Here is a 25,518-nt window from a genome sequence, read left to right as displayed (position 1 = left end):
GGAAAAGAGCAAGCTCAGGAGCTCAGAAAGCACAATTTGCATTCAAACTTCAGGTGCCATGGTTTGTTCCATGCTGCCTGTAAGATACCTATAGTGCATGAACACTGGCTGCTGAGCACCGACCTATTACAGACCCCCACATTACACAGCTCAAGTGGAGAGCACCTGAGGAGGGAAACACTCTCCCAGAGCTAAGTAAGTCTGTTCATTTCTAGGGAAACACAGGTACATAGCCAGAAAAATCATCAGGAACTTGGCCTGTTTATCAGCAATGCATAACTCCAGAGCAGTTAAGGCTATATATACACAGAGATATATACTTGTGTGTGTGTGTGTGTGCACGCTTGTGTCTGTGTGTATTAAATATAGCTCAGGTTTTTAGTACGGTGCCGTTGGCTGCGGAACAGTTCGGAGGAGCATCTGCTACAGACCATCTGGACAGGGAGGGAGGGAGAGCGAAACGCTATGGGACTTTTGAGGAATGTGAAACTTGCAGTGGATTTTACGCAGAAAAGTGTTGTGTAAGGTACATCAATAAATCTGTGGTATCAGGAAGGTTCTTTAAAAAACAAGAAAAAAACCAGGAGATGTGATCCTGAAACTGCTGCTTCCTGTGGGGGTTGGAGTTGGCTACAGTTTACTGACCTCATGCCACTGAAACTTAGCATCATTAAAACAAGTTCTCAGGACATGCATCAGTATGGGAGAAGATCAAACACTGGACTGGTGTTGCCTCAGTGAACTGGAAGTGGTACCTGACGCTCAGCAGGTTACCATGGAGTACCTTACGGTTCCATCAAAAAATAAAAGCTCCTAAAATCCACAGCAAGTTTCTATTGATTCAATTAACATGCAAGAACAAATGGTTCATGTGTAAAGCACTCTGATATCCTTATAAGGCAGCTTCATATTCATAATGTATATGGATGCACACATGGAGATAGAATCATTGAATCATTCGGGTTGGAAAAGACCTTTAAGATCATCAAGTCCAACCATTAACCCAGCACTGCCAAATCCACTAAACCATGCCCCTAAGTGCCACATCTACGTGTCTTTCAAATTCCTCCAGGGACGGTGACTCAGGCTGGGCAGCCTGTTCCTGTGCTTGACAACCCTTTTGGTGAACAGATTTTTCCTAACATCCAATCTAAAGCTTCCCTGGTGCAACTTGAGGCCATTTCACCTTGTCCCGTCTCTTGTTACTCAGGAGAAGAGACCAACACCCACCTCCCCCATCCTCTTTTCAGGTAGCTGTGGAAGTGATAAGGTCTCTCCTGTGCCTCCTTCTCTCCAGGCTGAACAGCCCCAGGTTTCCTCAACATCTCCTCATAAGACTTGTTCTCTAAACCCTTCATTAGCTTCTCTTCTCCAAAGACTACAGCAAAATTTTATGAACTGGAAGATTTTATAATTCAAGGCTTATAATGACCATGTCTTATGCAGATTCACTACAAACACTCAAACAAGCCAAAACTAATCATCAGGTTTTCAGAACTGCTGAGCACACTCTCTATGTTTTTCCCTGGTTGCAAGATCTGCAAAGGATAACAAACAAAACTAAAGATGAAGCAAGCTCAAGCTGGCAGTCCTCAAACTTCCCTAGAAAATTGTTAGGTTTACAAAACTGATAAAGGGTTGAAAATCACCACTCTGATTCTACTGACCAGTTGTGGTTCCAGATGGCTCAGGATGGTCTTCGGCAAGAATCAAAATGAGCATGGTTGGCACAAATACCAAATGGGAAGTCAGCACTGGGGATTTCCATAAGCTGAATTGTACCTGTCCTGTAATGGTAGCAAATTGCTGGCATGCACACACTGGGACTCAAGCATAAGACAATACGTAGCAAGTTACAACTTTTATCTTGAAAGAGCAGCTGTCCACCTTTTCCCCACTACCAGTTACCTTTGTTTTTACAATATTTCAATAAAAAACACCTAATAGCACTTCAAAAGGCCCAGTAGGGTAGCATTTTGTAAAAGGAGCCCCTAGGCCATTTTATAGAGGGAGCTAATGGCTCTGTTCTATGAAACGTTCGTTATACAAATCTCCAGTTTGAGCTTCATGGGGACAGCCAGCCACACTCAGAAAAGCCAGCAAACAGATGGAGATAATAGAAATTTAAATGGACCATCCAGCTTTCAGTATAACCACCGTATGTGGTATTTTACCAGTTGCCAGGTGAGTGGGAGAGGCGGGGGAAGGAAGGATCATCAGTCTCCTCATCCTGTCTACACTGGTCCAATCACTGGCTCATGTAGCAGCAGTTAAAACAATTCCCCTTTTGACAGGATTTGTTAAGCCAGTAAGAAAAGGTCAAGACAGAACATGGAAACTGATTTAGACCAGATGCCCATGCTGACAGTAATTCAAACCACATATTCCCCACCTGAAATGAAAATACTAAATAAAAGCAGTGATAATCTGATATGCTTTTAAAGGTTTAGTGTTCTAGCCATTTTTTTATTTAAACAATGATTTGTCTGATCCTGATGTAAATCCATTTTTAAAAGCTCAAGGAGTAAATAAGGATACATGTTGAGAAGCAGCCTTTTTTGATGTGCAGGAATTTGTATTCATGGCTTTTTCTGTTGGTATGATAGAGGCTGTACACAAAGCTGTAACTGAAGGAATAAAAGCCTGATAGGACTTTTCATACAACATCATTGTAAATAACGCTTCTCATTATTAGACTACACCTCTACCATAAACCTCCAAGAGAGGCAACCAGAGCAATAATAAGCAAATTGACTATAGACCCAGCCAAAGAGTATGAAATCTCTCATTACTAAGGGATGCCTGAACCCATATTCAGATGTTCTCCTGGTACACTCTGAAGTTGGTGTTTTGTTTAGAGAAGAAACCAAGCAGCTAAGAAGGATGACAGAAAGGTTCCTTGCCAGGACTTAGAACCACAGCACTGACCTACTTCAGTGCCGAGAGGGGCAGAAAAAAAGGCACAAAGACACAGCTGGGGAGCAGAAAAGGAATGTATGCAGCTCCTTATCTTGCTTTCCAAGACAAATTGCCAAGGCAATGACTCTTTTCTTAACCTGAAAACAAGAGGACACCTGTGTAACCAGTGAGTGAACAGCCACAGGCAAGCCTCCTCTGCTGATATACCCAAGCTTTGTCCTTGGCAAGACAGCCTGCAGCAGCCAAAAGGTCAGGCAGTCATTCACCTTGTTCAGCCTCTGCCGATGGTGGCACAAGAGCATGCTGCCTGTAATGGGAAGAGCCCTGGGGATGCTGGGAAAAGGGGTGACATTTCTCCAAGAGCCACCACGGGTGCTTTTGGAGTAACATAACCCACCAAGCCCCGGGGATAACTGCATCCTTCAGTCACTGCCCCAAAACGCAGGCAAACAAGTTCTGGGAAAATATCTAGTAAAACAGCCCTGGTTTAAGATTAATGACCTTGCCCTCTGGCTCCCTGAAGGACTATTGCTCTTGTACGATGGGAGGAGGTCTTCACCCCAGCCATTTCTGTTCACAGGAGCAAAAAGGTGCCTACTTGCCTTCCTCAGTGGCGTAAAGCTAAAACACCAGAGCATAAGGCCCAGGCACTTCTTCCTTTGGCAGCCTCCAGCAGAGAAGCAAGAGGGAGAACTGGAGGCAGCAGCATGGCTAAGCAATGCTGTGCCACAGCTCCCCAAGTCACATGGGCATGCTTTAAAACCCGTATTTGAAACTAAAAACTACTCAGTGCCCAAATGATAGAGCTGATCACCTTTCTCAGACATCAGAGCAACATCAAGAGCTGTTCTGCCAAGCCACTGATTTAATGAATGAAGTAAATACAGCTTCTCTCAGTCCCAACACCACCCTTGGAAGAACACATATTTTGGAAACCAGCAAAGAAAGACAAGCTCAGAGTGGCTTCAGAGCTACTTCAGCCCAAAGCACATACACAGTTGCTGTCTTCAAGAGGCAAGAGCATCCCCACAGTTCACCCCACCACAGCCCCAACCCTGCTCTCACACCTTATGGGTAACTGCTGGTAACTGACGTGTTAAGCCCCTGTATTTACATCATTCCTCTGGCAGAATAAAACCATACAAGTTCAACAGGTTTTGGTTAAAAGTTACAAACTCATGCAAGGCTCCCACGGTCTCAAAAGCCTGACTGTTGGTGCTGACCCCTGTTCCTTCCCCACCAACCCAAAATGAAACAGAGACACATTTGTTGTAAGACTGCTCCACCGCAGGCGCACAGAGCAGGGACTGTGCAGGCAGGGTTTAAGGTAGAGGTGGGCTCCCCACTGGAGGGAAGCTGCTCCATTTCCCTTTCAGATGGTTTTCTGAGGCTCTTTCTTCCTTCAGTGCAGCCTGTCCAAGGCACATAGAGAATGAGACTTTTCTGAGCAGAGACAGGACCTTGGAAACCCCATTTCATCACCCTGTGGAGGGAAAGCAGTAAGCCCAGCCTCCCCGCCATCCTCCAGCGGCTCCCCAGCAGAGCCCCTGCCCAGGGAGGGGGCTGGCAGTGGTCCAGCCTGCCTGGATACTGTGCCGGGAGCTTGCAGCTGCAGGAATGTCTGGGAATGCTGTGTGCACGCAGCTTTTTTTAATTGCATGTTTCTGCTTCCAATGCTTCAGTCTGTCCTGGATGGCTGTTTTGGGGGATTGGTTTCTTTTTTTGCCTTCTTAAGGGGAGCAATTATGAGGCAGGCTACTGCTATGGCATGCTCCCCTGCTTATTCTAAGGCTTTGAAGGGACACAGAATCAAACCATTTTTGGGGCTGGAAAGGACCTTAAGATCATCTGGTTCCATCCCACCTATCATGGGCAGGGACACCTTCCACTAGACCACGTTACCCAAGACTCCATCCAACCTAGCGTTGAATACTGCCAGGGTTGGAGCATTTACCACTTCTTTGGGTAACTTCCCAGTGCCTCACCACCCAAACAGTAAAAAACTTCTTCCTTATATCTAACCTGAACTTCCCCTGAACATCCTCCAGCCTAGGTGACGACAGTCTTATCTTACCCTCATTTTTGTGTAACAGCTGGGTTTTTTGGAACTCTGAGAAGTCAGTTTTTGCTGTTGGTAGTGGTGGAAAAAGTAGGGCTTTCAGAGGACACAAACCAGTGCGAACAAAACTGATGGAACACATTTCAGAAAACCCCGACATGCCTGGAAACCCAGCATGCAAGGAGGAATGCTATAACAATATCAAGCTATGAAACATAACTTTGGCAACCTGTCGTTTACACCTCAAGAGGCTAAATGCTGCCCATATGCAATGGATGAGAGCACATCTTGAAAACTGTACAAGTTCTGGCAGTCACATGCAAACTACTCAGAACCATCAGCTCTATCATTAAAACTGAAGACTGAGCACAACAAAGAGGCACATTCCAAATGCAATACTGAATTTGAAGCCACCACACCAGATTTCAAATGCAAATGGAGTTTATGAACACGCAGTCTCTTACACCATGACCTTACATCATATCTCTTCCACTGAAAGGCATGGTTTGGCTGTCTGAGCCTCTTTTCCAAATCCTGCGGCATCAGTACTCCACAGGAAAGAGCATCACCAAGAAAATCCTAGTGTTGCTGTGTCACTGGGAATTTTAAGATAAAAATTCTTAACTGGCATAACCTGCCAGAAGCTGTGTTGAATTATTATCCATGTTCAGCAGAAGTCACCATCCTTCCCAGTGGCCTCTGTTCCCTCAGAGAGAGAACAACTTAACTCCACATCTGCTGCTCCAGCCCAGTTCCATGAAGATGGATTTGAGGTCCACTATTCTAGCGAACACAGACCACCCTGGCAGAGCAGTATGGGGTGAAATCTAGTGAAATCCTGCATGGCTTATTCTCACTGAGAGCAGACACATCTGCTCAGCCACATCTGCTTACAAACCCACCTCCTGCACAAGTACTGCTTCTGCACCAATGCTGCTGCTAGATGTGACCATCTTCCATGACAGGGCTGCCTCTGTCTGCTTGGGCATTGGCTCCCACCAAAGAATCGGTCCTGCAGGCTATACTTATAAGATTGCCTCTGTGAGCCCTGGGAGGGCACTAAGCAATACACAACTATTCAAGCCTTCCCACTGAAGACAACATCTGCTTCTGGCATACGATATTCTTAAACGCCATCAAAAAAGACTGCACTAGGTGACAAAGTGCTTTACGATTGTTTATGGTCACCACAGGCAGCCTCAGAGTGAAGTATCTACTCATCTCTGGACTGCTTGCTATCAATCAGACACAGAGTACCCAACTTGCTTCTTACTACAGAAACAACACAGACATACTGAAGCAATTGGTAAAGAAAATTCAGCTGAGGCTCTTTTGGTAAGCAGCCTGACCACTGCAATGATTTTTTTTCTGGTCTTCCATATATAGCTGTGACAACTGCAGTAAAATATTCGCTCAGCCGCCCTCCCATAGCCCACTGAATCTGTAACCACCCACCCACACCACAGATGTACTCAGAAGTTACGAGTCCCTCCCTCCCTATTTACACAGTGTGACAAGCTGGGATGCCACCACTGCAGCAGTGTTAGTGATCCAGCCCTGCCAAAAGATACTAGATCTGTGGCTCCTGTGTAAGAAGCAATGCCTAGCAAGTAGGACAAGCCACCTGGATGGCATCTTCAGTTCAACAGCAGTATAACTCCTGTGTTGTTCAAGCTCACTGTAAGATTAGAGCTGGCTGGAAACAACTATAAAATCATAAAAGGAATTATTTTAATAAACCGTTAGTAAGTCATATTTCAGGTACTGCATATGCAAGGTAGTCTGCAAAATATTTCATGGTTCTATGTTTTCTTTTTCACATACACATCTATCTAGCAAAATCTCACAATATTAATGAGCAAGATCTTCACTTTCCCTTATTGCTACATATCACCATAACTAAGCAAAAGATGCACCTTCCACTTACAGCTTCCAAAATTTCTTAAAGTTACACATTTCTTAAACTTATACAGCATTTCAACATTACTTTGTCCCTACCTTGTCTACCAGCAAGGTAGGGAGCAGAAGCAACACCCCTCTGCCTTGACCACCTTCCTGCGCCGTACGATTTCTAGGACAGGCGTTAACTCAAATAACACGCATTCCTCTGATGGTCTTCTACTTCTCTCTGCCCTTCCCTGGACCCCCTTAACAAATCCTACAGCTATATAATTTCCCAATAAAATACTAGAAGCCCCTTTTACTCCCCTGAGTTGTTACACATGAGCCTGCCCTTTCACATGAGCCTGTCTACCAGTTTGAGAAACTGAGCACTAGATAATACTGGGGAAAGTACCCTAACGGGGCAGAGCTGTTCCTCACATAAAATTGTGAAGAATAACATTTTATAACCTTGTTTTCCCTCACCGACAGAGAGGGATGGAAAAACTCTCCTCTCCTCATCTCACCCCCCACCCCAACGTTTTTGTTTGTTTTTTTTTTCTTCAAATGAACACCACCAGGATAGAAAAATTATTTGCTAAAAAGAAGACTGTGAGAAGTTAACATGGTGGTTGAGCATTCAAATAAACTGCCTGTCAGTACACTGCCCATAAGGTCCTAGTATAGAGGCCTCACCGTTCACTCCCTAAGCAGGAACATCCCTGTTTGGCTTGGCTCAGCCTCCTGAAGCACTGCGTCACTAACTGGAAACAGGCAGGCTTGCACAGAGCTTCCAAGAAGAGGCTCAGAGGAGTGATGTAACACAGGCACCCCCCCTCAAACCAAACCAGGAAGAAACAGAGGATGCTGCTCAAGGAACTGAGTCTTTGCTGTGCCCCCAGCTAAACTAACTTGCAGCATGTTCTGGGAAGCACGACTGTTTTGTCAGCATGTTTACTGATGGCTGGGGCTTGGGTGTCTCTGTGGGTCACAGATGGGACTGCTGAGAGCTGTGGTTAGGAGCCTGAAAGTGCTGGTTACGTTAATTGTGCCCTTGTACTTTACAGAAATCTTTGACAATCTGCCTAAAGACTAGAAGAAAACTGTAACAGCTACCTTCTCCCTGCTGCTACGAAACACTGCACCAGCCTATACGTAACCTCAGGGCTATTTCCACACCAGACCCCTCTCCCCTCCAAAGTACAGAGGAAGAGATCAGCACCTGTATGGGTACAAATTGTCACGGCCAAAAACACACTCAAGTCCAAGATTGTTCAAATATCCCTGCTTAAAGCAAGAGCTCTGAAGCAATGCATTTCATGGACACATTTTCGATAGCCACAGAGCCATTTCCCAGCAGTCCTGCACAGACATTTCTCTTTGGTACGTATTGCAGACCACTGAAGTCACAGCCTGGCCTGCACACAACTCATTACACTTCCTTGTCCCATTTGTCGCCAGGTTTCTTCCCACCCCTACTTGATCCAGATTTTCTCTGGCATGTGCTCATTCACTCTGGATTATCTCCACCGGCCTTTGACTCACATTCTTTCCTTGCTGCTAGACTAAACTGACGGAGTGTAGCCTCTTGGCTCAAACACCAGACCTGCTGTCAGAGATCTATACAGAAGCATGAATCAAGTTTTTTGGGACACCTGCCTGAAAGTGCCTTAGAAGGGTTCAAGGAAGCGAGGAAAAAGTTATTCAAAAGAAGTGAAATTGGAAATTGAAAGGAAGGCCTTCCAAGGCCTTCTAGCAGCACTTTGAAAGTCAAGGTCTTTTAAAAATCACTTCTTGGGGCAGGGGAAGCTTTACACCTCACTTGTGCTTTTATTTCTGTATTTTCTGTTCTGTCTTGTCCATAACCCAGGTGTCCCACTGCAAAGAGGCTGCTTCTGGGGTACAGGCAGCAATCTAGAACAGCAGAACTGCCCTTCATGCTGCTCCTGTACAGGCACACCAGGTCCAAGAAGCAAAGATCTGTTTCTAATCTGCCAACCATGTGCTGCAGCGTCTATCGCTGCGAGGAGCTCAGCTCCATTACATAAGCCAAGCAGAAATGAGATAAGGCAAAGATAAATCTGCTATCCATCAATCACAGGTTAAGCACATGTCCAGGCTATGGGCACTTAGAGCAGTTTAAGGCATTGAATGTCCTGTGCTACTGCTCCACTGCCGCAGGTTATCTTTCTGCAGCAGGACGGCAAGGGTAGTCACAGAGTACCCCTCTGCTCCACTAATTAACTGGTGCTGAAGGACCAGCACTGCTCATCTCTCTTTCACCCTTGGACAGGCATGAGTGGTGACTCCCAGCAGCACATGCAGCCTCAGTCTCTGCTGGTAGACCCAGCTGAGCCCAACCAGCCTGACAGGGCCATCAAGCTGAGGAGGAGCTTCGTTCCCAGCCAGACCTGTTGTCAGTGCTTCTCCAGGAGGCACCCCACGTCAAGCAGCAGGTCAGGAAGGGGTCATTTCACGAGTGCAGCCACTCCCCCCTCAAAAAAAAAAAGCCATCACAGGCACTATGGGAGCTTTATGCCCAAAGGAGAAGCAACACTGCTTCAGAGAAGCTGGGCACTCTCCTGGTGATCATTGCATTTCCAATACAGCTTTTGCATGTTGCCAGTACAGCTTTCGCATGTTTCCAACCTACATCTGTTGTCCACACTAGAATAAAATATTTTCCTCTTAGCATATTCTGAAGTAAATCCAAAGCAGCACCACCACCAGAGAAGGGTATGCCATACAATGGAGGACATTTAAGGCAGCATCTTCTGTCTGCCAGCTACCTAATCCCAGAGCATGTTAAGGAAGACGAATCACTCACCCTTCTATATGTCCTGGGCACTCTTCTCCTCCTGCCTCAACCTGTGTGCTAAAATTGAACACAAGTCCCATGTAAAATACGGCGAGATGAACCCTGCACCACATACAAACTACCTGGCTTGTTAAAATGCTACAGAAGTTCTGGATAGATGTCAATAAGGTAAGGACTGCCACAGGCAATCGATTTTAAGCTTCCTCCAGCTGGTGGTGTAGACAAGCACAGACTTGTAGTATTGTGATGAAAGAGGCAGAGGGCCAAGAACAATCTTCCACTCTTAAAAATCAGGGTTAAAGTTGGTACCATTGGTACAACTGGGATCGTACCAGCTGCCACCTTCAGCTAGCTCTACTTTTAAAATGAAAGCTAAACTTTCCTTTTCTGTCTGGGTATTCATCCCACCTCCTTTTATGTTCAGTCTATTGGGTTTTCCACACATCTCACCATAACAGCTTTCATTTCTTCCTTTCTTCTGCCCTCCTTCACCTGCCAGGGCTGAAGACCCTGCACAAACTGATGGTGATCAGATATGGATTACCCAGTCCGTCCCAGACAGAGGTACAGGGAGTACAAGGCTGTCTTTGGTACTCACATCCAAGAGGGAACATACAGAAAGGTAGCCTTGTATTTCAGGACTAATGCCTTTTTTCTACCAGAAATCTTATCCTTCCCACATGCTTTATATGCTGTCCCCTTTTATATGGGCCAAGGAGTGTCATGACAAAGATAAACTGTTCAAAATACCTTGAAGAGATTAAAGCATTTGTTTAGACTCCACTGAAATCAACACAGTGGAGGAGAATGACCAAATGCTGTGATGCATTTGGACAGATTAAAGGAGTCACATAGGGTGTTCTGTACATTCTGTCTTGCTGACCATGAGCATGTTGACTCCAGAGAGTCAACAGGCCCAGCAATAACGTTTTATAGCATTTAAAGCTAGAAAGGACTATGAGACCTTCCCAATATGACCCTTCCACATGTCCCAGCCCACAATTTCCCTGAGGTACCCTTTTATAGGGCCTGATAATTTGTCCTTTGTTGAAACATAACTGCTAGAACAGAACATGGGTGTGCTTCAAAGACTGAGAAATTAGCATTTTTCCCCAACTCAAGTGTATTTTTAGCTTTTTTTGTTGTTAATGTTGTTACGCTTTCCAGTTCTAACATGAATTATCAAAAGAAGCATTTTTCCTTCAGAATCACCTTAACAAAGCACACGGAGCCATTCATCTACTCTGAACTCTAGGCCATTTTCCCCAAGTTCTGATTCCAACACACACATTCACCTGTCCCATAGATATGGACACATTTTTTGTTCTTAGACACATAACTTTGCTTCTGGATCACAGATGAAAACCATGAGAAGCCTCCTGTCTGGTACCTTTTGGCAGAACCGAATAAATCTGTCTTCGGACACCGACTGTCCAGTAGCAGCTACTCGGAGTATAAATTTTTAATCACTACAATGAAATAAATATCCAAGTACTTGCAAAGGGTCTCCATTTTCTTTTTCATCTGACAGAATCAAATCAGATTTGTCCAATTATACTGCTTTTCATAAAATCCTACCTTCCAGAGTTAAATCGTATTTGTATCCTTCCACTCTAAATACTGAATCCTACAAGATTCCATGTATCCTTAAATAAGTTTGATTCCAGGATATCCAGTGCACAGTTTTTACTTCCTCCCCTTTACTCTTTCTTAATCAATTTAATGTTTTCACGATGTCATGACCCAACAAAAATCAGTGTCAACAAGCCAAACTTCTCCTCTGGGACCTTTCAGCCTATCCGGATTTCCAGTTATCTAGATTCATTGGTTCCAAGACGTTTTGTAACCTGATTACTGGCAATAGTTAATTCTCACACTACACCATAAAAAAAAAAAAAAAAAAAGTCCCCTTTCTACTTGTCTGTTTGCCAATATCATCTTTTCCCCTTGGACAGTCCTAGCTGATCATCCTCAGCTCTTCCCTACTTCACACTCACTCTTTTTTACTCCTCTCTAATTTGTAGGTATTACTTTGGGCAAAATGAGAAAAGGTATTTTCAGAGGACATTAGCATTTAAAAAAAAGAATAGCATAATGATAGCTTAAAATTCATAATCCCCTGCATGATAATGATAATTTTATTCCAAGCACAAAGCTCTGAAGGATCTTGCCGTGGGTACAACAATATTCATTATCTCTGTGTTATGAGAACCACAGCTGTAACCAAAGTTTTCACAGACTCTATTCTGGTACTGATACTGAAAATTATATTATATACATCATATGAAACTGAGAACAAAGTTTCCATAATATTAGTGTAAGCTTAGCATAAACTGTTTTGATCATATCATTTCCACATCCTCTTCCAAACACCTGTCAAAGCAATACGTATTTAAGGTTTTTAATCCTTCCTCATAAACCTGCTATTTCAACCACTTACTTCTGCTGTTGTTCTCTGAATTCTCTCAAATTAGCCTCTCTCTCTCAGATATCCTGGCATCAAGAATTAACAGCCCACAGCCAAACTATAGCATACTGACACAAGCCCCAGGTCTGCATGCATCTCCCCAAACCATACTTTTCAACACCTTAATCCCTGCAATAGCAGTGGTGCCGTTACTTGGCCATCCCCAGTCACAACCCTGGCTCCTTTGACACACAGACTTTACAGCTTTCTCCACTGAGTAACTTCAATTGTCTCTTCCCTTGGCCTTCAGCAATGCAAGTTTCTGCAGATTCTCATTTCATGCCTGTATCTCCAATCTCCCTTTTCCCCTCAAATACCTCAAATTTGAAACAAAAATAAAGCAAGCCCAGAAGTTCCCTGTAGTTCCAGTAGCTCCATCCCAGCTACCGTATCATATAATGTCCCTCTTAAACACTGAAGCCACACCTTAAAAGCAAGTAAGATTTTTAATTCCCAACTAATCTTGCCAGAAAGCTGTTACAAGCAAGGTACAGAGGAGAGGGCTGTCTGTATGCTTCTCTTACAGATCTTTCTCATGAAAGCTAAAAAGGATGCTGTAGACATGAAATGACTTCATTTTCTTTTTAGGAGAAGACACAAGACATTTACTGCACAGTTTTCCAGGTCAGTGCCTTTTTCTTTTTTTAGTTTTGATGTTGCAGACGTATTTGTAGTTGAGAAAAAAATCAGCAACACAAATGAAGTCCATCTTTCCCCTGCAGTTTTGCAACGTATTTCTAACAACCCAACAAACAAGCAACAGCAATGGATAAACATTCCTAAGTCCCAGAGCAGACTCCCTACTGTGCTTTTTCAGCAGAGAAAGATAATAGGCAATAGGAATGCAGCTGAATTAGTACAGCTGAATGAGAAGTCACAAGTCACCCTGTGCGAGTACAAAAATAGGACTTTTCTTTCTCTTTTAGTCCTTCTTGTAAGTGACAGCATCCACTGAAAGCCATGAGGTGCAAACCAGCCAAATAGAAACAGAACTGCAAGAGCACCAAGGCACGAGGAGGAGACAAATTTTGCATTCAGAAAGCTCATGCCTTAAAAATAGCACCAAAGCTCATTTCTGCCATGCCTGTTTATCCAAGGAGTGATGCTGAGCTATGCCTTCCAACTGCCAGTGGGACAAGCCAGCTGAGTACCCCAAAGGCAGGATTGCGGCACAGCACCCTCGCACATCTGGAGCCCTTCTGCATCCGCCTGCTTCTGCATTCCCCAGATGACTGGAGAGCTGTTGTTATTGATTTGATAACCTTGGGCAGGAGCTTCCCAGCAAGTCTCAGCTTTGGCTCCTTCAAGGAAGGGTGCTGGGAGGGAAGGGAGCAGGCAGACATGCAGGCATTGGTCTGAAAAGGGATGGGGGAAATGCCTTCCGATGAGAAGAATGGCAGATGGGCCACAGCCAGCCAGAACAGACACCCCTTGAGAGCCCTCAGTCCCCACAGCATTTCACCAGGGAGGCATCAGAGACTGTAGGCAGGGTCAGTTCAGTTTCCTTCTTTCAAAAAGAAAAACCAAGCAAAACCAAGCCTATGCTTTATGCCTTTTCTCTGAAAAACACAGCTTCCCAGCCTGTCCCAAACACACCAGTCACAACACTGAATCACACACGCAGCTGTGCAGGGCAGACGGATGGATGCCGGAGGGGAGGAGGAGAAAGAAGCTGCAGCACTGAGGAGCTGGAGCAAGACATAATGTCAGTGCTGATGACTAGGCCAGCTACACCCGTGATGAGAAAGGCAGATGTTTTGCAGAAAGTCAGCCGCTGCTTCTTATTAGGAGGTATGAAAGCAGACAGCTCAGATGTCGTATTTTCCTCAGCCTTCATCCTTTGCTAGCCAAGACAGATCCAAAAAGCCACGTATCTGGCTGCAAGAAATAAGGACCTTCTTAGTCGTGGTCCTTCCTGAAGATCTCATCCTGTCCAAGCTTTCCCCAAAGGCAACAGTCACATCCCTTTTACTGCGAGAAAAGCTGCAGGAGCAGCTCAGCAATTTACTGCTATTGAGTTTTGGATCTACTCACACAAATCTCTTCTGTGGGTACTAGAAGCTCCATAAATGAGAATACACATGTTTTTTCAGATAGCCCCCACAAAATCAGAACATTGCAAGCAGATTACTGAGGCCAACAGAAGAAATATAAGGAGACCGGGGAAAAAAGCAGCCTTGGGATAAGCTTCCCCTTGTGCACAAAACTTACTCCAGGGGTGGAGGAACAAAGACCTGCTTGGTATTCAGGGCTTGGGGTGTTTGGGTTTTGTTGGCTGTTTTCCAGGTTTTAGGTCTTATAAACCTCTAAGCTAGTCACACAAGCTACTACACAGGGTGGTCTCGTCCCACACCTAGAGTTTCAGGGTTAGCCACAAAAAGGAATTAGGACAGGTAGTAGCCAGTCATTGTAGACTTCAGGGTGCATAATGACAGCCTTGTCACAAATGGTGTAGGCTCTTATATGGTCCTATCATACAGCAGAAGAGCAAGCAGGTAAGGCTCCCAGAATTTTATCAGGAAAATCCAGAACAAAATTATGGGTGCATAACCAAACCAGGGGTCCAACACACCACTCTGCACATCATGTGTGCTGCACAGAAAGAAAACATACACACAGAAACAAGCATCTGTCCAGGACAGCTGGAACTCAGTTCAGTTTTCCTTCTGCCCATTTCAGTAAATCCAAACCAGAACATTGCTTTTGTGAAACTATGGTCATCAGAAACAACAATTTTCTAACAAAAACCAGCAAAACCAGGTGGCCTCAATCACTTAATAGTGTAACAAGGACATGAAAAACTCAGGGATCAGATTCTGCCTAGCAGTGTCGTATCTAAACCAGAGCAAGGCTGGGTCCAGGGCTGTTGTGGAAGGAACCATAGCACACAGCTCCACCTGGAAGAGGGCTCAGGTGGTCTCTAGCCCAGCCTCCTGCCTAAATATGGTCAATGAGTATATTGCAATATGAGCATATGATCAATGCAATATGCTCAGAGCAGGTAACTTGGGGCTTTATCCAGTCAGGTCTTAAAAACGTTATTGTTTCACAAGACACTATATGCTTAAAAGCATTTAGCCACAGCTAAATGAAGACCCTGTCTGCACACAAAATGAGGGGCAGCACTCACTGTCTTCAGTGCAGAACAAGGGCAAGTGACCTCTCTTTTGGAGGTCTGCATATCTCACGGAAGGGAGCGCACACCTTACCTCTGCAGGCAACCCCAATTCCAGCAAAAGCTGGAAGATGAGTGCTGCAGGGTGTCACTAAACAGGGCTGGCAGAGCTGCAGAAGAGGCAGGTGCCCAGCAAATGCAGCTCCAGGTGAGCCACTACAGCATATCAGCAATACTGCTTTTTGACCCTATGCTATAAGGGAGAAACCTCCACCAATACCAGTACACTTCCCTCCTGCATCTCTGCTCAGGACACATCAGACTTCACAAGGAAGGAGGCCTGAAGCTCCTTCAGGTGCCTGTCCAGAGGTCTAAGAGGTTATCAGATCATCCTGGTCTCTGTTTCTCACCCCATATGACTAACAGATTGTGTGGAAGGACAAAGCACAGCCGCAGGGAAATGTTTTTCCTTGGCAGAGGGGAAAGAGATGAAGTGGGTGTCACATTTTTCCATTGGATTTTTGCTTGTCACCACGGCAGAGCCAGATCACGTACAGAAGATTGAAAGCCAGTTAGCAGCAGATGGCAGGGGGAAAAAAAGTAGTAAGTAGTTTCCAAGACACAGTGAAGGCACAGAGAGGTCACTGGCACTCGTAAGCTACACATTTGGATGGAAGGTAGCTATGGGGACAGCTCTAGCAATTCAGGTTTATCCCATTTAACCAGCCTTTCCTTATTTTCTCACATTGCCTTCCCTGCTTGCCAGGTTACCCTCATGACTGGGATCATTCCTTATTTGATACAGCATTTAAATCCTTCCTGCACACATTTAGCACTGATGCAACTCAATTCAGGGACTCTTGTGCAGTCACAAGCTACGTTTGACAGCTCACAGACAGAGAGAATGACAACTCCTGCCATGAAGAGCTTAGCAACTCAGTCTGGAGACAGTGGATGCAATGCCCTTATTAAAGGGCATCTGCTATGCCTTATTAGACCTCACCATTTTTGCCCTGACTTCTTTACTGCCTATTACTCGCTTAAATGAGGTGAAAGGGTAATATATTTGCCAGTAAAATTGTGGCCCTAAGCCAAGATTAATTTTTTCACTCTGTTTCTGTCACTTTTATACAAGACAAACAATTTAGCTTCCAAGACAGCCTCCACTTTTCACTAACACTCGGCACCACAGAGGGGTGGCAGTACCGTTGACTGGATCCAACATGAGTGCTTCTTTGAATTTCGGGTCTGTCCATTTCTTTGCTACACATCCATATTACTCTCAAATAACCCTTTTTCCTATTGATCTTTGAACAACTGCCTCCTCTAGGTAATCTCCTTTCTTTTGAGACATCCGAAGCATAGTCCACTGGTATCAAATACACACATGCACGCATCAGAATTACATCTAAGCACAACCCATAAAGCAACCCAGTCTACTATTCCCACTTTAGCCCACAAAGCAGTTCCACCACACCTTTCCCAGCCAAACATTATTTCCTGCCCTCCCAACATCAGCACCAGAACCTGGGTTGCTACAGGGTAAGCTATGTCAGGGAACTGATACCCCTTGAAAGCTTATTTCTTGCACGAAAGTCCTTTAACTGGATGAGCTCCCCAGCAGCTACCACAACAGCCTGTGGTTACATCCAGGTGCAGGACCGCACTGTTCAGGTCTTGTTACGCAGAAAAAAACCACACAGCCAAAGGGCATCCAGACAGTACTGATTCCTCATATCCATAATTCAGAGAGATGAATAGAGAGCAGAAACGTGCCCTCCCTGAAGAAACAGACGTAGAGCTGTACTGTGAGAAAGCCCTTCAGGGCCCCACTCAAAACCCATCTCCCTTGGAAAAAAGGAAAGCTGCTCTTGGTAATCGGAGGAGTTAAAGGGAGGGCCTCATAAGCTCAGGGTAAGCAGCCAATATGGTCTGTGAAAAATGCCACTGAGCTAGGTTAGTCACCCTATCTGACTGGCTATCAATAATTGCTAAAGTCTCACCCACAAGATGATCCTTCTCCAGAAGGGAGAGAAGCAATCCAAGACAGAGGAAACAGATGATGGATGTTTAAACCAAGTATTACAAAGTGATTGGAAAACAGGTTTTAGGAATGCAGGGAGGAAGGAGTACAGATAATACGAAGGACAGCAGGGTCAGATAACTGATATTTGAATACAGCACAAAAAGACAACATCTATCTGCAAGTGCAAAGCCAGCAAGATAACTTGCTCAGAGACAGAGAGCTGCTTTCAAAGAACCAGCTCTCCACTTGCAAACCAACAACTAAGCATCTCAGGGGTACCTTGGTAGCTGAGGCACCAAAAGAAAATGAGCCCACAGTGACAGAGACCATACAGTTCTTTGGAGGGACGAACAGCAAGACATTGTATAAGCTAGGTGCCTTGGTCCTTGCAGTCCTGGGTAGGTCTGTACGCCCTGCAGGAGCAGGGCCATGGACCTGTGCTGCTGACAAGGTGCTAGCTCACAGAATGGTTTCGGTTGGATGGGACCTTAAAGCCCATCGAGTTCCAACCCCCCTGCCATGGACAGGGACACCTCTCAGGTTGTTCCAAGCCCCATCCAACCTGGCCTTGAACACTGTCAGGGATGGGGCAGCCACAGCTTTTCCAGGCAACCTGTGCCAGTGTCTCACCACCCTCAGAGTGAAGAATTTCTTCCTAACTTCTGATCTAAATCTCCTCTCTGCCAGCTTAGTTATTGCCCCTTGTCCTGTCACTACATGCCCCAGTAAAAACCTCTCTCCCTCATGAGTCCAACATTTCCCTGTTCCTGCTGTAACAAAGGTGAGCACATCCACTTTAGCTTAGCACTGCAAAAAAGCCTGTTAAGGGAGGCTTACAAGCTCCCCAAAAGCCCAGGGGAACCATGCTGTGTTACCACAACATGGTACTGCTGTGCACAATGGCTCCTGAAGCACTTTTATTCTGCAATAGTTTCTTCCCTCCCGTATCTGTCGGGCAGCTCTGACATAAAAGCGGTTTTACCAGGTGGTGGTATAGGTGACAGCCACAGGAAGCTGAGACAGACTAAGAAACAGCCAGTGGTACATCAGTCAAAGGCCTCTTTGCTTTATTTTTTATATATATTTTTACTGCTTTGTTTCACTGCTGGCACAAAGATGATCTGACCTCACAGTGTACAAGCAGACGGGCAGAGGAGGACATAAAGCCACAATTTAACTGCTATGGCTGAAGTCAGAGTGCATCAGAGAGCAAAAGGAACACAAAAAGATCAAATCAAACTGGACATCCCCATCCGGGGTCTGCACCTAGTCAGATCAGCCTCTTTCACAGACACAGGTGATCCTAAAAAGCAAGACTGCTTTAATAGAACACTGGTCACACACACACACACACACACACACACACACACACACACACACCACCCCAGGATGGGAATCTTACTTAACCCCCAGCTCTGAAAGATCCCAAAGAAGGGACTCTTCAAATTGCAAACAGAGACTTGCAAAGAGCACAAGTTTCCCCTGGGCTCTGTAGATAAGTTCAACAACTCCAGACACAGGAAAACCCTGTCTGGTAAGGCAGTGAATGAATTCTTTTACCACAGCTATCACACACAGCCTGCTCCACGCTTAACGACTGGCTTTCCAGAGTAAGGAAACATTTACAGAGGACAGTGCACATCAGTCACATCCATCAGGAGAAAAAACAGCAGGTTTGTACATTAAAAGCAGACTTATCACCCACTCTTCAAAGTCAGTACCAGGACAGACTAGGTTTTTTTCCCAGCTCCCAGCTTCGCTGCAGATCAAGCACTTCACTATAAAGTTACAGCCAGTCCAAATGAAACCAGCCAGCAACTCAATACCCTCATTTTTCTAATTTTAACTGTCAGAAAATAGGAGGGTAAAGTTTCAAAGTATCCCACTTGCATTTATCACAGCTTTTAGAGGAACTGTAGATCATTCAGACCCATTTATGAGTACCTGACATGTTCCTTGGCAAGCAGGAATAGTTTTCTTATTTAAATTTGGGAAGAAAATGAGAGAAGTGGGGGCTGGCTTTCAGTGCAAAGCAGTGAACACAACCAGCTCTGCTGTTCAGCAGTTGTGGCCCTCCAGCTTTTTTTAATATGGAAAGTAATTCTCAAAATTTAACACTACTGCTTTGTGCAAACTTTGCACATAACTAGTAAAAATTAAAAATAATAATCAAGAAAAAAAATCACACTTTTAGATTTCCACTCTTTACTGGAGGATTTTGTCAAAAATCCTTGGAAGTACTGACTTTATAAATACTTCACCTAAAGTGAGCTGTCTGGTCCTCCATATGCAGGTGTATAGAGAAGAAAGAACGTGAGATTTCAGCTTTCTTGTTTAAAGGGCAGCAGGCCAAACCCCACTTTCAAATAAATGAAGTATCTTCCACCCCAAAAATAAATAAATGGATCAAGCTGTACTGACACCAGATTTTAGACAGCTACATGCAGCTCCACAACCATATATGCTGTGGTAACCACAACGTTTAATTAAATACACACAAACTGTAAAAGTCAAGCACTGCCACCCGTTTAAATTAACTATTGCCAGTGTTGTACTCTGAAAAACAGAGGCAATCCCTGGCAGCTTGTTCAGAAGCAACACTTCTGCAGAAGTCATCAAAACACAAAGTAACAGTGACCATGATTTTTGTGGCAGAGGAAATGAGTCACAGCAAGCTCCCAGTGAGGTTCAGACGCTTCTAATGGGTGATTTGTATCCAAGGAAGTAAGGCCAGCTCAACATTTCCACAGCTGGTCTTAAGACGACAATCACAAGCTATCACAAGCCATCACTGAACACTAACCTTCAGAGGTGGATCACTCTGGTTTTGCTCTTGCAGGGAGACAGTAATTTGATTGCTAAGGCCTGGAATATCTCCTCTGCTCATGCCAGCCTATGCTGCACCTATATTCCAGTGCTGAGCTGCCCACAGCATCACCAGTGACATGGCAACAGGCTTGCTGAGCTGAAACATCACTCAGATAATGGCATCAGCAATGTGATATTTGAGGCATTTCAACTTTTTCATATGAGCTTCAAGTTCAATAGTCAGGCTCCTTAAAGAATAAGCAATTTGGGCTACTCAGCATTTGAAATATCTTTCAGTTAACCACTGAGGACATGACATGTGGGAAGTTAGCCCTAAATACATAAGCCAGCTGTTGCCCCTACGTACCTGTAGGGAAGGTGTAGTTCTATAACTGCTATGCCAAGATCACAGCTACACTGACATTCAGCTGCGTTTTGCTATCATCTGGAAGCAACAGGCAGCAGCTAACGTGTTAAAATAATCATGAAAATTGGGGGGGCCCAGGGAGAACCTGCCTCCTCAATATTAAATAAGGAGGTTTTAAATGTCAAAAGCTCATAAGAACCATCTGCTTGTCAGCTCCCATCCAGCAATAGGACAGGTAGTTGGCATTTCACAGCATGTTTGTCAGACATCCATCTGCATCAGATCTGGCATTTGTCACTGAAGATGCTGTCCCAGCTGGACTGCATACAACCACCAATCACCTCCAACAGAGGCCCACGACCACAAGCAGAGCTCTCCCACTTCATGTCCACCTGTGTGTTATGGGAAGTAACAGCAGCGGCAAGATGGTGAAGAGTTTGTAACCTGGCCACACTTTTGCTCCCTTTGGGTAGTGGCAGGCTTTGTGCTTCCTTTCTGCTTGCCTGCCAGGAAAAAGAAGCAGCATACAATAACAATAACAATACCTTGCACAATGCCAGGGTATGGTATTACTGACACCCAATCATAACAAGCTACAGGGCATATGAAGATGATATATGGCAGACAGATCACATATGCCATAAATACACCTATAGGAAACCTTTCCCCCTTTTCTTAGATGGGCAGCTAAGCCGTTCTGGAAAAATAACAGCTATAAAGCTATCTGGCATCCAGGTGATTACTCTGAACTATGAAGATGCTAATGAGCCACCTCAAGTACTGCTGCCTGCCAACACCAGAGTTGAGCTCCTCGAGGTCCTGCTTTCTCCCATCATAGGTGACAACATCGCCAAGAGCATCAGCAGAGTGAGGGAACCACTCCTCACACTGCTTTGAGTGCTGGTGAAATCATCAGCCGCTACAGAGAAATGTAAATCCCCGGGAGGGCTGGATTTCACCCCTGGTAATTAAGGCAGGCTGGAACAATTTAAAATAGAGGTCAAGTTTTTAAGTGTATGCATACTTTCACACTCATCTACTAGCTTCAAGTCAACCTGACCCAGGAACAGCCTTTATGGTCATAAAAAGGTTAAAGCATAACTTAAGATACACAAAAAGCAGCTGGCTGGCAGAATTCTCCCTGTCACCTGCCTGCACACAGAGTGCAACTGACAAAGGACACTCATCCTTCTTCCTGATTGTGAGCTCTCCCCTTAGTTGTCATCTTCCCTCTTTCCCCTTGCCAGCCAAACTCGTATTCCCAGGGCTTCGTGATCATACCAGGCACCTTTCCTAAGCCCACCCTGAATTTTCCTTGCACATCCAGCTACGGGACACCTAAGAAGTGGGCAAAGCACAGAAGATGACATAGGGCACATGCTCCTCAGCCCTGAAGATGACAGCACAGTGGTGAGCACCCGAGGGGACCCTTCTGTGCTCTATCTGTACATTATCTCAGTCTTTTCAGAAACACCCTGCAATAAGTTTACAAGCACAGCAGAAGCAGCCGGGTCAAACCAGTCCCCACAGATGGAAAGTATAAGCCAGGAGAAGAACAGATGTTTTATCCAGAGAGTTTGTTTGTTTTGGTTTTTGAAAATAATTCCATGAAGTTTTGGACAAAGGTAAATAGAGAACTTGTGTTTCATGATACCAAGTACCATATTTTCCTCCGCACAGCAGGATGCAGGAACATGTACTTCCCCCCCCCCAGAGAATGTTCATAGAATGGTTTGGGTTGGAAAGGACCTTAATGATCATCTAGTTCCAACACCCCTGCCATGTGTAGGATCACGTCCCACTTGACAAGGTTTCAGAAAACTTCTCTTTTTCCCCTCTAAAGACCCTAATACCTCACTACAACTGCTTTATCCACAGTATTTAGCTGCTTTTATTTTTTTACTGATACCTTATTTTGGAATTCAAAAAACAACCAAAAAAGATGAATTTGTTTCAAACTTATTATTTTGTCTTCCAAGACCCTAAAGCCTTTTTATTTGACTTCAAGTGCCTAAAGAAGTTTTAAACTCCCAAAAAAACCAACCAAACAAGACCACCACACAAATAAATCAACGGTAGTCTATTACTCTCAACAAAGGGGCTCACAGCCCAAGTTTCTACAGAACCACCTATGCACTGCCTCTGGCAAAACACACCTCATCACAGCATCTGAAGCTTTAAATGTCCAATAAAACGTGAAAACAGCAGAGGGAAAAATACTGCATTTCCACCCACCCGACAGCCAGGATGGCTTTTTGTCAGGCTACACTTTAGCCCAAGGCCCAGGCTCCTTGAAATAGGACAGAAAACACACATATCCATGTCACTGCAGCCACAAGATCTAGCCCAAGCACAAGATCCCCTTCAGGGCACTAATTAAAAAAATATGAGAACACTAAATAAGAAAACAGAGTTAAAAAGTGGCAACTCCATTCTCATCGCAGGGATCCAAAGCAGGAGGAAGTATTCCAGCACAACTGTAAAATCTCTGAAGAGCCTCTCCTTTCATTCACAACTTTCCCCTTGTTAAAGACTCCGTCATGGTAAAGAAAAAAACACAAGAAACAAGCTGTTTGAAGGAAGTGTTTTCCATTGTTAAGTGTTCCTGTTTGCTCTGTAAAGAAACCCCACAAAACAACCCACCATCATACATAATTGCTTTTCCCCAGATCTACCAGAAGATACACATTGCGCAAGAATCCCAAGCACTTTCAAAGACAAAGAAGCCAAACAATATTTATAGATGGTCACATGCACAGCAGGCTTGCTTCCTGCTGAAACGAGGCTTGGAGCTTGTGCCGGACACGATCCCGGATCAGCGAGGCCACTGTGCACCTCACACAAGTAAGGTTTTCCGTGGTTGCCTTTCAAGACTTAACACTGACACCTCCACACAGCGCCAGCATGGTGCCTCACCGCACATCACTCTGTGGAATCACCCCTGCTCCCACGAGAACAGCTGGGTCAGTCCCTCTCTGTACGGTGATATTTACACATCCCTCTCTTAGGTACAAGGAAGAAACGCAGAACCTGATGCAGCACCTTTCCCAAGGCACCCTGCCACATGCTGGTCACCACCACCATGTTACACTGGGTCTCCATTCGAGTACCAGCTTGACAATTGTGCCAAGCTGGACTGCTCTGTGCTCTGCACAAGCGGCAGGGTAGAGGAGCCTTCCATGCATGCTGTCCCAAAGTGGGCCAGCTCACTTCCACTTAGGATTTGTGGCTGCACATCTGTATAATGTTGTATCTCTGCGCTTCCAAAAAAGCCTCCGGATTCACAAAGAAACAGCAGAGCAAAGATAACAGGACGCATTTGCATGGGATTATCCCAACTACGCGGACTGCAGCCAAAACAAACAAACAAAAATAATCACCAAAACTTCTGTCACTTCCTTCCTGCGCTGGGGACACCAGGCAGCGGGACGGTGCCGGGACAGTCTCGCTTTGGAGAAGACTCCCGAGGGGATCCCTGGAGAAGCCGGGGGTGCCGCAAGGGAAGTAGGGCCCGGGCCAGGATAAGGGCTACCGGCCCCGGCGAGTCGGCGAGGCCCGGGCAGGGGGCAGGGGGCAAGGAGCGAGAGGCTGGAGACCCCGACCTGAGCCACCAGTGCTGTGCACGGAGGGAGGGATCTGTGATACCGGCACAGACGGAGCGCCCCAAGGCCCCAGCGCCTACCCGGCAATACGTCGCTCCCCCGGGGGACACCGGGCCCAGAGGCACGGGAAGAGGCTGCGGGCGAGCACATCCTGGCCACCGCACAGCGACCCCCGCTCCCACTGGGACACCCCACCCGCCCCAGGGGAGGCCGAGGGCGCCCGGCACGACCCTCGCCACGGCGCCCCGAAACGCAGGGGGGGTCTCGGCCGCCCCATCCCGCCGCCCCCCCGCTGCTCCTGGGGGCGCTGCCCGGCCGGAGCCGCCTCCCGCCCGCCGCTCCTCACCGTGTGGCACAGCAGGGTGTCGGGGTCGGCGGGCTCGCACAGCTCGCTCAGCTTGCGGTCCCAGTGCAGCAGCTGCGGCTGCTCCCCGCCGCTCTCGCACACCTCCATGACGGCCGCCAGCAACGGGACACCCCCGCCTGCCGGTCCACCACCACCTCCCCTCACACACACACACACCGCCTGACCCCTGCACGCCCACCCGCGGCGGACCGGCTCACACCGAGCCACCCACTCCCATGGGCCGCGGAGCCTAACCCGGCCCGCGCCGCGTCCCCACCGGGAGTGTGCGGACACGGGGCGGGCAGGTCAACCCGCCAGCTGCGCGCCGCGCCCCCACCGCCCCGCGAAAACGCCACGCCCACGCCCCCGTCTGACCACGCCCCCGCCGCCGAGACCGCCAATCGGGGGCAAGGAGCGCGGCTGACCGGCGGGCCGCGCCCCAATCGGCGCTCGGCCCCCGCACGGCTCCAGCTGTGGAATGTGGGCGTGAGCTCCCCAGGCGCGTCACGGCAGCGGGAGGGAGACCCCCGTGCCCCGCGCTGCCAATGGGGCGCCAGGGGGACCGGGAGCGGCAGGCACGCCAGCCAATGAGACAGCGACAAGACTGCTGCTGCCGCGCCGCACCGCCTATCCGCCTCTGGTGTTGTGAGGGCCAGGGGGGTCGGGCAGGGCTCGACTCCGCCCGGGAGCCTGTGGTCTCTGCTCAGCCGTCCCTCAGCTGCGCCCTGCCGGTCAGAGGCAAAGGAAGGGGCTTCCGGCCCACGGGAGAGAGCGAAGCCGGCCGGGGACTCGTCCGCCACCTCAGGCAGCAGGAGAGCGCTCAGGGGAAGCGGCCAGGGCAACCACAGGCAGCCGCTGCGTCCCTTCAGCATCCAGCAGTGCCGCTGCCGGGCTCCAGTGGACTTCAGCAGGATTACTTGGTCTTCTGGCTTGGTTAAAAAGGAGGCAGGAAAAGCAGGTAATGCTCGGGATTTGTTATGGCTGAAGGTAGTTTTCCTGTTTATTTGAGAGATGTCAGAACATACGTCGTAAAAAACAGAAGTTTTACAATGAATTATAGAATCAACCAGGTTGGAAAAGACCTCCAAGATCAAGTCTAACTGTTACCCC

At 46.5% G+C, this 25,518-nt stretch overlaps 1 protein-coding gene across 3 annotated transcripts in view; it reads right to left on the bottom strand.

Moving 5' to 3' along the window:
- CREB3L2 (cAMP responsive element binding protein 3 like 2) overlaps positions 1-24,719 on the bottom strand; it is an 80,189-nt gene extending 55,470 nt beyond the window's left edge. For all 3 annotated transcript variants that reach the window (XM_061371997.1, XM_061371998.1, XM_061371999.1), the window contains exon 1: positions 24,409-24,719. In XM_061371997.1, the coding sequence (XP_061227981.1) occupies positions 24,409-24,516 (108 nt within the window). In that variant the 5' untranslated portion in view covers positions 24,517-24,719. The remainder of the gene's footprint in view (positions 1-24,408) is intronic.
- Positions 24,720-25,518: the final 799 nt, after the last annotated feature.

This window comes from Neopsephotus bourkii, unplaced genomic scaffold, assembly GCF_033783945.1.
Source record: "Neopsephotus bourkii isolate Nb327-2 ecotype Australia unplaced genomic scaffold, CSIRO-AGI_Nbou_v1 NB_1589, whole genome shotgun sequence".
Classification (NCBI taxonomy): domain Eukaryota; kingdom Metazoa; phylum Chordata; class Aves; order Psittaciformes; family Psittacidae; genus Neopsephotus; species Neopsephotus bourkii.
The sequence above is the reverse complement of the archived record's forward strand: the minus strand, read 5'-3'. Positions and strand labels throughout refer to the sequence as shown.